General features: G+C 52.3%; 1 protein-coding gene across 2 annotated transcripts in view; it reads right to left on the bottom strand.

Moving 5' to 3' along the window:
- Window positions 1–637: 637 nt before the first annotated feature.
- The window catches only part of Jdp2 (Jun dimerization protein 2), a 40968-nt gene continuing 25897 nt past the window's right edge, over window positions 638–15708 (bottom strand). Inside the window, exons 3-4 of one of the 2 annotated variants that reach the window (XM_021634157.2) lie at window positions 8519–8623; window positions 638–1747 (exon numbers count right to left, since the gene is read on the bottom strand). In XM_021634157.2, the coding sequence (XP_021489832.1) occupies window positions 1562–1747; window positions 8519–8623 (291 nt within the window). In that variant the 3' untranslated portion in view covers window positions 638–1561. Of the gene's footprint in view, window positions 1748–4567; window positions 4837–8518; window positions 8624–15708 lie in introns of those variants that run through there. The other variant, XM_060387879.1, reaches the window with a different exon arrangement.

Here is a 15708-nt window from a genome sequence, read left to right as displayed (position 1 = left end):
TGTACAGCAAGAGGAAGGTCTATCCTGTGCTGTTGTCGAAAGTAAGACCACGAATGTGTCATGAAGCTAAGACTTCAACAAGTGGTGGCCTCATCTTGTCTCCCTGGTTCTCCAAGTCCCCATCCATGAACTGGGGACAATGGCTGCCACACAGGTGAAGGGAGATGGGTCTGAAGCAAGCAAGCACAAGATGAGCCCATTGCAAGCTCCACGGAGCAAGACCGAGATGTTTCAGCAGTTAAGAGCACGGTCTGCTTTCAGAGGACCCAAGTTTGATCCCCAGAGAGCAGGTCAGGTGGCTCAAAACAGCCTTTAGCTCCAGCTCCGAGGGGATCCAAATCCTCTAACCTCTGCAGTTATATACACAAACACACACACACACACACACACACACTTGCACACACATACTAACACACACACACTTAAAAATGGTAATTTTTTTTAAATGGCCTGAATAAATGAAGCAAGTGCTCTCAAAATGGTATGTGCGGAGTTCTTTAAGGCCTCTAGGTCTTGACGTCTTCATCTGTGAAACGGGCATATTTGGGCTCACCTGGCAAGGCACCTATGGAAACCACTGCAAACATCTCCTGCCCTAGGCATGCCCTCTCCCTGAGCAGACACCACTCCAGGCAGCTGGGTAATTAAGAGCAATGTTTACTGAGCGATACAGGACTGAGTACTTAGGAAGGGTTTAACAAGGATGGAAATGCACCCCACCGGCCTGGCCACCCCCCCCCAACACCCAGAGCCTACAGTACTTAGGAATTACAACGGCCCGTAACTGCTGGGTGGATGTCTGGAACAACAGACCATAGCATATCTGTACTGTGTCACATCGAGTGATTATAGAAATCCATATATATATATTGCTCGTATAAAATCTTTTTTTTTTGTAAAAAATATTAAAAAAAAAAAAAAAAAAGAACGTACAAAAAAAAAAAAGTGTGCAGTTGGAAGCCCTGCCAGGACAGCCAGTCTGTAAACATTCATTGATTGAGTGTGTGCTTTGGAAGGGCGCCCGCGCCTCAGAGCCGAAGCAAATTCCAGCAGGGCCGCCAGGCTGCGCCACCCGGGGCAGGGCCGTCACAGCCCCACAGTTCACCCCTTTCCACCGGGCTTGGGCAGGGCTGGGGAAGGTGGATCGCAGTCCGCGCTGAGTTCCATCCTCGGCCAGACTGTTTGCAACACGTGGCTTTTCTTGGCTGCTTGGTAAGGGTTCCTTGGGTGGGAGTCGTGGCGGAGGGGCCAGAGGAGGCTACCTGCGTGGGCATTTCTCTCGCTCAGGTGCCCTTCCAGCTGGGCCCTGGAGTGGGCCAGCCCCTACCTGCGGGTCAACTTTGGTCTCAGCGCTTGGTCCCTCTGGGTTTCTTCAGTCCGCTCTTGCTCTTGCGCGTGGCTGGGCTGATTTTCAAATAAAAGAGCCGGCTGGAGGCCAGTTATGCTAAGCCTCGTCCTAGAGTTTGTCATGCGCCCGGGAGGGCCCCTTGGTCACCTCGCTCCTCTCCTGACTTCCGCTGCTGCTCCTCCCCCTCCTCTTCCGCCTCCTCCAGGCCTTCAGTCATTTCTTGTCCAGCTGCTCCAGCAGCGGGTTGCCCTCGGACTCGGGCGTCCTGACGCTGTCCGTGCGCACGATGCAGGTGGGGCGGTGCCGGTTGAGCATCAGGATCAGCTGTTGCCGCTCCAGCTTGAGCTCCTCTATCTGGGTCTTCAGCTCTGCGTTCATGAGCTCTAGCCGCTCCGACTCCTGCGCAGACAGAAACACACCATCATCAGCGGCCACTCCCAGCCTGCTTCGGATTGGTGCCCGGGCACTGTACAGCCTGCCGGGTCCCGCTGAAGGCCGGGCATCTGGGCTAAGCGACTTTCTGCAGGCAGCAACTCCGTCACACAGTCGTGGCCTCTGCCACAGTAAGAGGGGTCCAAATGACACGTGGGGGCTAGCCCAGTTCATATCCCGTCTCTCTCCCTTCCCTCTATCTACTCCAGTCTCATGGCCTCCTTGCTGTCGACCAAAAAAAGCACACCCCATGCTCTCCTGCAACAAGATTTTTGCACCAAAAAGGAGGGGTTGGGGTGGGGTTAGGCAGGCAAAGAATGAAGACCAGGTGGGTCTGGAGCAGGTCCATGAAGGGCAGACAGAAGGTCCAAAACGGCCCAGGTGGCAGCACAAAACCTTTCCTAAGTTGCAAAGGTACGGTGGGATAGTCGGGAATGATAAACCCAGTGTGAGCCCTTCCTCCTAAACCATGTGCCTCCTGGCCATTAGCCTGTGATTATTTGGAACTTTACCCCGGTTCCTCGGGACCCCCCATAATCTAAGAGCTTGGTCCACAGACAGGCCATCAACAAGCAACCTGTTGGACCCAAAATGAGGTTCCAAATTGACGTAAGATTCCCAACATACTCCCAGCCCCAGGCAGAGAAAGGAACACTGAGGATGTGACAGGGTGTGGGGTGTTGTGTTCACAGTGGGGACAGGTGGCAAGCACGCCTGTTCAAGGCCTGGGGCTTGTGCAGAAGGATGGAAGGACATGGCAATGAGGCCAGTGAGCTCTTCACTGGCAATCGCTTTGTCCTCAGGTCCGGAGAAGCGTCTGGCTGTCACAGCTCAGGCAGGGTGATTGGCAGGTGAGGGATGGAGAATGAAGATGCTCCGACTCTGACATACAAGGCAACCCTCACAGAGACCTTCCAGCCCCACAGGCTCATGGTGCGGAGGCTGAGAGACCAGCGTTAACCACAGAGCAGGCTGAGCTTGCAGCTGCCTGTGTGACAGGTCCCTCTGCCCGGTCTGGAGCATCTTGGGGCAGCCTCCCTCTGAGACTCTGGGGTCTTCGGTGGGGGGCCCACACCTAGGGGCGGGGAGATCTTCCTCACACTGCCAGACTGTCAGGGTTGTTCCTTGTGTGCATATCTGAGGTGGCCGCATGGGCTCTCAGAGAACTCAGGGTGGCTGAGGGAGAAAAGCGTTAGGGCCAGACACCCCAGAGCAACAGCTTCGAAAAGGAGAAAAGAAATGCTAAGAGGGGGAACGATTTAAAAAAAGAAAAAGGCATCTATGGTGGCTTTTAACGGGACAGGCTGAGACAAGACTGGAATGCTGGCCTGGGCTGCAGTTCTCAGAATTCTGAGAGATGGCTAGTGTTTCCTCCATCCTCCCCACCTCCCCCAGCCCAAGCTGCAAACACAATCTTCAGATTGTCCTCAGCCTTTGTACTGAGAAGCCTCAGGGCCATCTAGAGGATGTGCCTCAGCCTGCCATGGCGATGAATACTTTGGGGAATTCAAAGCCTATGAACCCCCCTTCCCTGCCTGCACTGGCACCCTCCCCCATGGTTCCTGAGGAGTGTGCTGAGTGTCCACTCAGCACACAGCCAGGCCCAGCTCGCCACCAGCCATTTTGAGTGTAGAAGACCAGAAAGAAGTGTAAGAGCAGGGCCTCAGATGGCAGAGGGGCGAGGCAAGGAACTCTGAGAAAGAGACTCTCAGTGAAAAGGACAGACAGGGCAAGCTGCCATGTGTGAAGCCATAACCAAGGACCACTGTGCTCACTGCTCCCTAGGACGAAGTAAGTTATAAGATGGGGAAAGCATCACAGAGCCAAATGGCAGCTCTGCGGATACTGTAGGTTTAGAATCTGAGCCTAGGGCAGGTTATCTTGTCTGTGTTGATCCTTGGGATTAGAAGCGTTGCCACAAGGCAAGCACTGGGTAACTGAAGAACTAGAGCAGCTTAAGGGAGCCTTCCTTTCACCTCCGAGCGGGAGGAGAGCAGGAAAAAGAAAGATGCTTCAAAGACAACTCTCCAAGGCTCTTGGGACCACCTGGCTTTGGAGAATGAAGGAGGGCAGGACAGAGAAGGGATGGCTGGGTGGGTACCAGAATGGAGCCTGAGAGGGAAGCTGAGCTGGAGCGTGCTGAATGGAGTCTGGGGTTAGTTACAGTGTGTCTGAGTTCAAGCTGGATGTGGCTACCTGAATGTAAGCACAGTGGCATAAGCCTGTAATTCAAGCCCTCAGAAATTGGAGGCAGGGGTTCAAGGCCAGCCTTGGATACATAGTAGGCTTGAAGCCAGCTTGGTCTATATAAAACTTTGTCTCCCAAAACCAAAACAGTAACAAAAAAACCTAAGGGAAGAACACAACACAACACTGAATATCATACAGATCTACCTCCTCCAAAACACAGACAGGTGTGGTCTGGGCAACTTGGCCTGACTACCATAGCTTCGATAACCTCCTGTGCTCAAGGAGTTACTGCCTGGTGCTACGTGGCTATTTATTGTGCAACTACGGAATCTGTGCTCAGCAGACTATTATTAAAACATGTGTATAACAGCAGCTTGTTAGCTGGGTGGTGGTAGCACACGCCTTTAATCCCTGCGCTCGAGAGGCAGAGACAGACAGATCTCTGAGTCTGAGGCCAGCCTGGTCTACTAAGTGAGTCCAGGACAGCCAAGGCGCCACAGAAAAACTGTTTTGAGAAAAACAAAACAAAACAAAACAAAACAAAACAAAAAAAAAACCAAAAAAAAAAACCCACACAAAAAACAAACAAAACAGTGGCTTGTAGAGTTTTTAAAGATATTTTTTAATTTTTGTTTGTTTTTGAGACTGTTTTCACTAGGCTGGCCTCACACTTGTGGTCCTCCTGCCTCAGACTTACGTGTGCTGGGAACCCAGGTGTGCAAAGGTTTCTAGATTTCTAACAGCTGTGCTTGCCTCATGAGTGAAGAAGCAATCAGGCTGGGATCTTCTGTACTTCAGTCATTAAGGGAGGTGGTTACGCTTTTGTTTTTGTTTACTGTGCTGACTTCTGGGGGATATTTATTGCACTGAAAAAAAAAATGAAACCATTTGTTGGTGTAGAATAGAAATGTATTCTATTTAAGTTTTTGTCTTAACACAAAAATATGTTTAGGATGTTTGTCTTCTTCACTGTCATCAGCAAAGTTAGCAGAAAGAAGTTGAGGGGTTGGGCACCCTAGCTTTTCATCTTATGTATGTGACCGTGTACAAAAAATACGATTGGTTCAGGAGACTGATTTTTTTTTTTTTAGACAGGGTTTCTCTGTGTAGCTCTGGCTGTCCTGGAACTTATTCTTAAGCCAAGGCTGGCCTCGAACTCAGAGATCCACTTGCCTCTACCTCCCAAGTGCTGGGATTAAAGGCATGTACCACCACCACCCTACCCTAACTTTATATTTTAAAATGCTCTAAGGGACATAAAAAAAAAAAAAAAAGAGTTCCATCGACTTTTTCTAAGGGTTGGGAACTAGCTGTTTGCTAGCTACCCTACTGTGAACAGCTTTCTTGCACTTCTTGCAGTCTGGGCAACCTGAGGAGAGTGCTGGGTGGATGGGTGGGTGGGGACAGAGGAAAGCCACCCACTCACCCTGCTTCAGGAACCTGCCAGCAGAGGTGACCTCTCTCTCATCCTCCCAGGGCCAATGCAACCACCAGGAAGAGAGCCCCTAGGTAGAGAGAGCGCAGAGCATCTTGGGAATGTAAAATGGTGTCACTGCCTCCAGGGCCCAGAGAATCTTGGGCATAGCGGCATGGCAGGCGCCAGCACCACAGCAGAGAGACCTATCGGGCTGGTGTTCCTGACTGCAGACAGAGAGGCTTTGAGGTAGGCCCAAGGTCTGTGGGGGATGAACTGACGTCCCCTAAGGCTTGTGTCCACCCAAGTTCGGGCCTTGGTTGGTCTAGAAAGGCAAGCTCTCTGAGAGGTAGTCTCTGTTTGGGTCGCATGTGAGTACCCAGAGGTCAGTGTGGGAGGTGAGGGTTAGAAACGAGTCACTGAGGTCTGCAGGCCCTGGCAGCATGGTGGATTGCCTTCACAACCAGCCTTCTGCTTCCAAGGCCTCAGACAGAGAGGGCTGTCCAGGGAAGAGGACCAGGTAGAAGCCCCATGGTGTTGCTTTCCAGACCCAAGGTCACAGAGTTTTCTCCATCTTGGCAGCCGCATCTATTACTGGGATAACACAGAACTACTTCAGCTACCCTAACCCAAGCCCCGCAGCCAGGGGACTCCTCTGACTGGCGCCCTTCTCCTCCGGAGCCCTGTCCTGGCTCCCCACGACCATAGATATTATCATGTAACGGGGACATCTGTGAGAGTGGAAGGCGGCGTCTTAAAAGTTGGGCCATGACAGCGGGGGATGCACTGATCTGTCTCAGACAAGCCAGCCTGTAGGATCATTCTATGCATGAGGCTCTGGGTCTGCCTGCCACTCTGCCCTTCCACCCGGACGTCTAACCTCCAGCCACACGAAGGATGTTTTTGCTGATGCTCTGAACGCACCCTTAAACTGCACCACCCGCTTTTTACACGATGCTTCTGGTGACCGCCATAATCCCACATTTTTTATCCTATGACTGTCTTCTCCTATTTTATCTCACAAATGGAAGAGTGCATGCTCCCACAGCACTCTGGCTTCCGAAACACCACTCCTCAGTGGCCACTGCTCCTCATCAGCCATCTGCTGTCCACTGAGAGGCCAGGGCCCACTGACCCACAGACAAGAGAGATGCTAGCTAGCACTTGCTAGCAGTGTGGCCCTGGGCGAGCAACTTGGTCTCTCTGAACTACAGATCAGTTTCTAAAGTGGGAACAATGAACGTTACCTGACTGAAATTTGTAGCCATGTGGAAGGCCTGGCGCACAGTGGGCTTTTGACAGCTTCGTCTGACGCTGACTGACCGCGTAGGCACACAGTAGGTGCTTAGCAAGTATTAGCAGAATGAATGAAGAGCTGTCATCTGGCGCTGACTATCCACTGAACTGGCGTGCCGTTGGGAGCCTGTGGTGCGGACAGATCTTGCCTGCTAACTGGCTAACGAGACCCAGGAAGCTGGAGTCGCATGGGAGGCTTCTTCTAAGAAGCCTGCCTCAACCTCACGGCTCTGACCATCAGGTACTTGATGCTGGACATACAGCACTGGACACTCCCTTCATCTTTTATATATATATATATATATATATATATATATATATATATATATATATATATTATAAAAATAAAAAATATAAAATAACATTTAATTTTATTTCATGTGCATTGGTGTGAGGGTTTCAGAACACCTGGAACTAGAGTTACAGGCAGTTGTGAGCTGTCATGTGGATGCTGGGAGTTGAACCCAGGTCCTTTGGAAGAGCAGACAGTGCTCTTAACTACTGAGCCATCTCTCTAGCCCCTAAGGCCCGCATCTTAGAAACTGCTGAACAGTCAAGTCTACTGTTACATACCATCTCAAAGACCTCCCAGCCGTAGGCAACTCAGGCCTGTTGATAAGTGCCACCCTGCCCAGCGCGCCCAACTGTTTATACCCGTGACCCCAGAACAGCTCTCTGCTCACGGCAGACATGAGAAGGGAACACAAACCCTGGTGTCGGAGAACATCAGGCCAATTCGGCCTTACCTCTTCGTCTCCCACAGAAGGACGATGGTGGCTCTTGCTATGCCCCCCTAACAGCGTCCTGCCTAGCACTTCCCACACTTGTTGAATTAATAAATGAATTAATGAATGACCCAGCCAAGGAGATGAGGGTCAAAGAGGGATTAGGCACATGAAGAGCTGAGGTTAGTAGCAGGCAATGACATCAGTCCCTCCCTTTGGTGGCTGAGAGATCTGGGCAGTGGGGGGGGGCACTGTCTTCACCACAATTTCCTTACCTGCAGAAAGCAGTCACAGAGATCCCGGTCTTTACTGGCTACTCTGCTCACAGAATGAGTTCGCACACTCGGCACTCAGTACAGTGCCTGGCTCTTTCAACAGTCATGGCTACTACTCACCGCTGTGGTGGCACATAGAATAATAACCCATGCCCGTTAAAGTTAGTGTATGCCATGGCTACACTGTTCAGTAATAACCAGCGACTGGCTTGGGGCACTGCTGACTAGAGGGGGTGCTATTCAGCTTTCCACTCACGTCCCTTCACTGTCCCTTTGTTTGTTTGTTTGTTGTTTGTTTGTTTTGAGACAAAGGCAGGGGCTAAGAGACAGGGTCCAAGGGAAGAAAGAGCAAGCATCCTGCTAAGCAAATCCTGAGTAAAAAGGCAGATGATAGTGGGAGGCAAAGGGCAGCAAGCGAAGGCTGACCAACCTCTGGTCCCTGGAGGCAGCAGCAAAGAGTTCAGAGGTCATCTGCGGTGGGGCCAAGGCCTGGCCAGTGTGGGACGCAGGATGGATGAGACGTTGTAATAAAGAGAGTGTTTCCTGGTAGCCAGCCCCATGAGCTACATCTACCGCCCACAGACATGACATTGCCCCAACATCCTACTTCATTAGCATGTACCCTAGAACACTGTGGTGGCTGCAAGGGGCCAAAATGGATGGTGCCAGGTCTGGGCCACCGGGTCAGTCAGTACCCAAGATCTAAGCTCAGCGGAGGAAGACACTGAGCCTTCTACCTCTTCTGGGCTGCACGGTGTCAGATGGTGTCCCCGGCTACGGAGCACGTCAGCCCCTGCAAAGGATGGGGCGCCTCCCCGGCCACAGCCGCCCTACTCACCCTCTGCAGAAACTCCGTGCGCTCCTTCTTCTTGTTCCGGCATCTGGCAGCAGCGACTTTGTTCTTCTCCCGGCGCCTTTTCCTCCGCTCTTCTTCCTCGTCTAGCTGTGAGGGCACAGAGCCACCGATTAGACACCACAGGTGGCTCTGGGGACAGCTCCCCCCCTGGTATGTGCACAGACAGGGGGACAGACCCCCCTTTCTCACCCACATCTCAGCAAACACCTCTGGCTGCTGAGACGGGTCTCTTGGTCACAGGAGGATACTCCTCGGGGCAGGTGGGCATCCTGGGAGGAGCCAGTGTCCCCCAAGGGCAGGGCTACCTGGCTCAGCCAGAGTTTCTGGGGCTGGGAGCCTGGCCAGTCCACTCAGGAGGCAGGCGGCTCCCCGGAGCGGGTGAGGCAACCTGTTCTGTGTGGCTCCAGCCCTCTGGGTGTGTTTTTTTCCAGGCCAGCAGCTCCCAGGCACTTCCTTTAAAAACACCTTGGGCAGAGACCCAGGTTCCCATTCTTCACCCAGCCCTCCCAGACTGTCTTTACTTCACCTCTTCTGCTGCGGTTTCAAACCCTCACTACACCTTTCTACCAATATGGCTCCTTTTCTCCATCCTCCAAACTTCTGATCCATTGCCCAAGGCTGTCCAGGTAACTCTGCCTCCTCACCTGGCTGGAATTCTCTTTTCTACCTTTTCTTTTCTTTTCTTTTCTTTTCTTTTCTTTCCTTTTCTTTTCTTTTTTAGTTCTCTCCTAAGACTCCAGGTGTGAGAAAGCTAAGAAGAGGGCCAGGATGCATCCTTGGATCCCTTGGGATTACAAATTAGCCTGTCTCCTCCAAGGAATTCAGGACTCTTAAAATAAGGCCTATAACCCAGGAGGGGCCAAAACTCACCATCCACCCATCCTGCCTGGCAGGTGAAATGTTTTCACTATCAGTAATAATAAGCGCTGCCTCTTGCCAGCTTTCACAAGTGGTTTCAGCACTCACCCACCACTCTATCCTCGAGACCAAGTCTTACAGGAAGGTGCTGTTATTGTCCCATTTTGCAGACAGTAAGTCTGAGGCTTAGAAATTTGCTTTACCCAAGGCCACAGCAAAGACACAGCAGAGCCAGATTTTAGACTCATGGCTTACCAGTTTCAACTTTTATACTCTTTAAAAATAAATATTTTTTTGTTTTTTTTTTTGGAGGCATTGTCTCATGTAGCCCAGGCTGCTTCCCAACTCACCATATAGACTCACTGTATAGATGACCCTGAGTTTGTAATCACCTGGTCCCCACTTCCTGAGTGCTAAGATTATAGCTATGGGCTACCACACAAACTCAATTTATTAAGTACTGGGGGTTGAACCGAAGGCCTGTGTATGCTAGCCCAACACTTTGCCAGCTGAGCCACATTCCTTCAGGGTTTTTCTGTTGGGGTGCCTTGTGCTGTCCCTGCCAACCAGGGACATCTGGAAGCCTCGGAGGGCCAGCTGGGCTGGGGACAGCTCCAAGTCAAGAGGCCACGAGCTGTGGTGTTGCTCTGGGCTTGCCAACTCTGTCACTTCCAGAGTGGGGTAAGATTGGGGGTGACTCTGGCCCACAGCCTGTGACAAGGTCTCTCTCCGTCCAAAGGGATATCAGCCAGGAAAGCAAGCATCCTCTCTCCCTGCACTTCTGGCACAGTCAAGAGCATGGCGAGAGGGCCCAGCCCAGGACCCAGGCTGGCGGCACACTGGCCCCTGACACAGATTCTGGCAAGGCAGCCTACTTCCTCCTTCCCCACCACCTTAAGACTCCTCCTTAAGCCACACTGCTGGAGGCTGCTGGAAAGGTGCCCCAGCGAGTCCTCCACACCCTACACCTCCCAGGCCCATGGCCTCCTTTGAAATCGAACCAGAAGTGACAGCTCCCCTGGCTGACCTGCATCTAGGATACAGAAACCTGGCTGAAATTGATTCCGCCCGACCTCAGCCTCACCCCAGAGCAGGACGAGGTAACCGTGACATCAGGCAAAGGGAAGGAACCGGAGGAAGTGGCTGGCAGTGCAATCTTCCCTCCGCCAAGAGGCTCTGCCCACAAACTGCCATGATGATGGGCACAGCCTGCTCCTGCTGGGCTCCAGGGCTGCATGTCTTCCCCTAAGTAGCTCAAGGAGACACAGCCCCTGTCCCCAAACCCTGAGTCCTACCCCCACCCCTTTGCACAAGGCCTGGGCCCAGAGTGTTGGGAGTAACACATCCAGGGGCTGTGGCTGCAAGTTTAACACGTCTGTTTGACACCCATATCATCGGACTGTTCCATCCGCCCTCTGAGCCCATCAAACCCTTCTGTCAATACTTTTTACTCTGGGTGTCACACCCTCTTCCATGCCAGTCAGCCCATCCACCCCTGCTAAGAAGGCTTTCCTTTCCTACTTGGAAAACTCCTTCTCATTCTTAAGGCGTAAATGCCACCTCCTCTTGGAGGTCCTTGACAGAACTCCTGTGTAACCGCAGAATCCCACCCCAGCCCCAGTTAAAGTGGTCACCTGTCTTCCCTGCTAGCACGGAGGATGGGTAGCTGAGCTGTGGCACTTGGTCATAATGGGCTCAGCTGGATGAATGGAATACCAGACTGCAGAGAACGGTGCAGCTGGATGGATCCTAACCCATACACACAGACTTCAGTGGCTGCGCTGACACCCACGTGACCTCTGTCCAGCACTCAGGAAACCCGCTCTACTGGAATGCCTCTTGCCTGTCTGGAAGGGGTTAGAAGTCTGGAACCTGTCTTCCCCCGGAGCATAGTGTCGAAGGTAGTGTCTAGATCTGGGGTACAGGTTACTAATGACTGGGACATGTCTGTACAGATCCTACGCAGTCCTGGCAAGAATCAGGGTATGTGTTCAGGTCTGGAGTCCCCTCTGTTCCACAGCTACCACAGCATATACCCACCCCAGGCCATTCCTCCACTCATGCACACCCTGAGCAACCTTTCTCATTAAACCCCGCCGCATGAAACTGAGATGTGGCCCAAGGCTGCCGCTTACAGCATTTTCCCTATTAGAATGGGGGTGCATCTCTTCAACCTGCTCCCCATCCCCCATAGCTATTGCTTTAGAGGTGCCCAAGGAAGAAGTGGCTGGCAAATGTCTTCCAGGCACCCCACAGCCACGGGGCCCCTCACACTGCACAGAGACTACTCTCCTGCCCTCCCCCGGCCACCTCCTGCTACCCTATAGAGGAAGCTGGGCCTCCCCTTCCTATACTTCCTGAATTCTACAAAGCATCTGAGAGAATCTTCTCACCACACAGCGCAGCCATCTAAAACCAGAACCCCAAATTGAGGTTGGAGGGACAACTTACAGACACAGCTGGAAGAACCTGGGTGTCAGAGGAGGAGGAGAAAGCTTATGGCAGAAGGCAGTTAGAGAATGGTGCAACAGAATAGGGGGCCAGGGAGCCCATCCTTCCAAGCCATCACCCTCAGCTTTGTCTGTGTTCTCCCCAATTCCTAGAAGTCCCAACAGAGAGTACTTGTCAGTGACAAGTGCTCCTACACACTGTACTGTGCATTGAAGGGAAAGGGTCCCCCCTCACCCCATCCCATCTCTGTTCTCAAGTCCCTACCGTGGAATAAGGAGGCCCCACATCCTGGCCACAGCTGGCGGGACAAGGGACGAATGGCAGATATGAGCTGTGCTCTTCTATAATTTGAAGAGGACATGAGAGGTACGTAGAGTCACCAATTTCCACCACTGCCAGCGGGAGGGTGGCGGAGGGTGGATGAAGAGGGCCCTTCAACGAGCAGCTATGGCAGCAAGCAAATGGTGCCAGCAGGCAGAGACCAAGAGAAATGATGTCTCAACCTCCCTCTCCCAGCCCACATGGTATTGAACTCACTCCTAACAGCGTATCATTATGCCCTCAGCTTAACGCATCTCTCAGCCCTCATCGGAGAAGCCCCCGTGTGCCGTAGAACAATGAGTCAACGTGCAGAAAATATCCTGAATGGGACATCTACCCCGTACCCTCCCTCCCAAGGCTCAGGGAATCTTTGTGGAAGAGAGGGCGGAACCCGTGCCAGAGGTGGTGGATGACGACAGCAAAGCTGTTTTCAGGACACACCTGGGCAGCTGTCCGGATAACTCACAGCGGTTGTGACATCATGCGTGAAACCTGGCAAGCTCAAGACAGAAAAAAATTTCAGCGGGAAGAGGGAAGGTCAAAGCCCTACCCCAGCAGAGGAGCTCTTAGTGACTGATGGCTGCTCAGAAAAGGGGAGCCAGTGTTCCTCAAGGGTCCCCATGAGTGGCCACCCTTACTCCAGCAGATAAGCCCTACGTCTGGACAGATGCTGGCGGCACTCAGTTGCCAAGCAATTAACACACGAGGTTGGGAGGAAACTGTGGTAGGGGATGGAAGAGGAACCGGAGTGGAGAGAATGAGGGTCAGCTAGATCCAAACACACTGGATGCATATATGAAATTTCCATTAAAAAATTAGCTTAAAAAAAAATCCTCTCTCCCTGCCTTTCTCCTTGACCTTCCATTGGCCAAACTCAAACCAAGGGATGCTGGGTTATGGTACTTGCTTTGATAGGCCACAAGAGGCACACGGCAGGTAAGATAAATATGGCCGTCTGCAATCCCCTCAAAGCCCACTGACAACAGCAGCCTCAGTCAGCGCTGTCAGACAAGACACAATGGTGGGGATTGGGGTTGCCCTCACAGTTAGCCATTTCTGGACAGTTGCCATCAGGGATGGTGGTAAGAGTGCAGACTCCAGCGCCCTTAGACTCGGAGTGCAAGTCTGTGGACAGTCCACTGCCTATCAGCTTCCTTCCTGAGCCCCACCCTAGACCTGCCGGACTGGAGTTTGTCTGTAATCTGATTCCCAGGGGACTTGGGTGCACAGGAGTTTTCGAAGGAGGCCATGCTGAAGCCTTGGCCATTCTCCCTACAAACATATTTCTCCCCGGTTGTGCTCTTTTCTGAGTGCCACCATTTATCCGATGGTTCAACCAGAAACAAACCTGAAATCACCCTAACCTGACCCCAACCTCTCCCCGAACCCCACCAGCCCCATTTAACATCCTACAAGAATCCCACTTGCAATGGCCATCAGATTGCACCATCACCACCATTATGGCCTCTGCCCGTCAACCCCTCACTGCCGAGCCCTGCATGACAGCAACAGCTCCCGAGGGCTTTCTCGGCTGAAATGCCAGTCATCCCCTCTGCTTTCAACCCTCCACAGCCTCCATCGCTTAAGGCACAAACCTTGGCCTGTTGGGGGGAGGACTTGTCCTGACGGCTTCCTCTACAGCCTGGCTTTTCTCTGCCCTCAAATCCAGCAACAGGGCCTCCTGTCTCACCAGCGTACCCCTTGCTCGTTCCTGTCCCTGGGCTCTACGCACGCTGTCTGCTCTGCTGGGATTTCTTGTTCTAGATGTCACTGGCACCTCCATGGAAGGTGCCTTTCTTCTCCTCATCTCCCTGTTTATTTCCTTGCAGGGGCTTTTCAAGAGTTGTGCTCACCTTTTCCGTGAAGGCATCTGCCTGCTGCCTGTCAGTTTCCCCTGAGGTCATTAACCTATTTATAGTTAGTCTGTCTACACAAATATCTCAGCCTGTCTCTACCGCCATCACCCAGCCACTGGAGCTGAGCATGGCACGGAAGGAAAAGGCTTTCAATGGATAGTTATGAACCGAATCAAGAATACGTACGTCTCCATCTTTCTAGGCATCTAGCACAGCTCTCTCCCCTGATCACACACAGACGCTTTTACAGACAATGCTGTCGGTACGATCTGTGACAGCTCAGGGTTTAAGTCCAGGTCTTTCGTCCTGGGGTCCCAAGACTCTAAGCACTCTCTCGAAAGGCCTAGGTGGTCTACGTATATCTCGCACACGTGCACGGCCTGCGCCAGCGCCCCCGCCCCAGCCTTTCCAGCTCTGCCCTCACAAAGGGAACCCGCATCTGCAACAGAAGCCAGCAGTCCAGACAGCAATGTTCCTTTTGTTTCTTTCCTCCTGGCGTCCTTTTAAATTAAAACGAACAGGACTAGGTAACGGCTCATGGAGTTGCCTCTCCTGCTCTCTTCAGCTTAGCCTCTACCACCTTTGGGTCAGGTTCCTCAGGCCACACAACTCTGCCTCAGTGGCTACAGGAGTTCACACGAGACCGATGTGTGACGTCTGACATTTCAAACGCAGCTTCGGGATTATGTCTTTTGAAGGCTGGGAATATGACTCAGAGGACGGTGTTCGCCTGTGGTGGGGAAGGCCCCGGCCTCCATCCTCGGCACCGCATAAACTGGGTGTGGTGATGCACACCTGTGAGGTGGAGGCCGGAGGATCAGAAGTTCAAACTTATCATTGGCTACAGTATCTAGGTCAAGGCCAGCTTGAGCTACATGAGACTATATCAAATGATTAAAAAAAAAAAGATTTTCTTGTTTGGGACCACCAAGAGAGAATAAAAAAGAAAAATGACACTCTTCCACGGTTAATCCAGGGTATAGGAAATACAGAAAACTCTCTTTCACAAGGTCACAAGAACAAAGCAATAAAGGGATGTTAGGAGCAAGCAGGCAGGTAGACAGTGAAGAGCAGGGCCAAGCAGCATCGTTAGAGTGGAGGTCGGAAGGGCCCCATCGGGAACTAAGAACCATAGCGTGCGCACAGAGAACCGGGCCTGGGCATGTAGGTGAGGGCTTAAGCTGTACTGTTCTTCGCAGGCAGAGCTCCTCAGACACCGTTAGACAGGCTGTGGGCTCCTGGGCAAGTCACAGGGTCTCTCTGAGTCTCCACTCTTTGAAGCACACGGACGGCACAGAGTGGGCTGCAAAGGATACAGTGCCATACAGCCCAGGGCCTAGAATGCAGGAATGCTCGCAAGAGTCCTTCTCTGCAGGCAAGGCAGCTAATGCTCCCTGTTGCTCTAGAGGTGCACTCAGCCTCCCTCCTTGACATGGGAAGAGAGAGAGAGAGAGAGAGAGAGAGAGAGAGAGAGAGATGGAACAGCCTTGCAGCATCCAAACGTAGCACCGGGCTTAAAGCCACTAGCCACGCCCACAAGAGCCCCCTCCAACATGGAGAAGCCACATTTCAACACCATGGACCCACGAGCACCCAGCGAAGTAAACACCCAAATGCCAAACATACCAGACATTCCCTCACATAAACAGGCTGCACTGAGCCAGGGGTCCTCCTGTCCCCCATCAA

This window comes from Meriones unguiculatus, chromosome 7 (assembly GCF_030254825.1).
Source record: "Meriones unguiculatus strain TT.TT164.6M chromosome 7, Bangor_MerUng_6.1, whole genome shotgun sequence".
Taxonomy (NCBI): domain Eukaryota; kingdom Metazoa; phylum Chordata; class Mammalia; order Rodentia; family Muridae; genus Meriones; species Meriones unguiculatus.
Note: the sequence above shows the minus strand (reverse complement) of the source record. Positions and strands in the feature narration are given on the sequence as shown.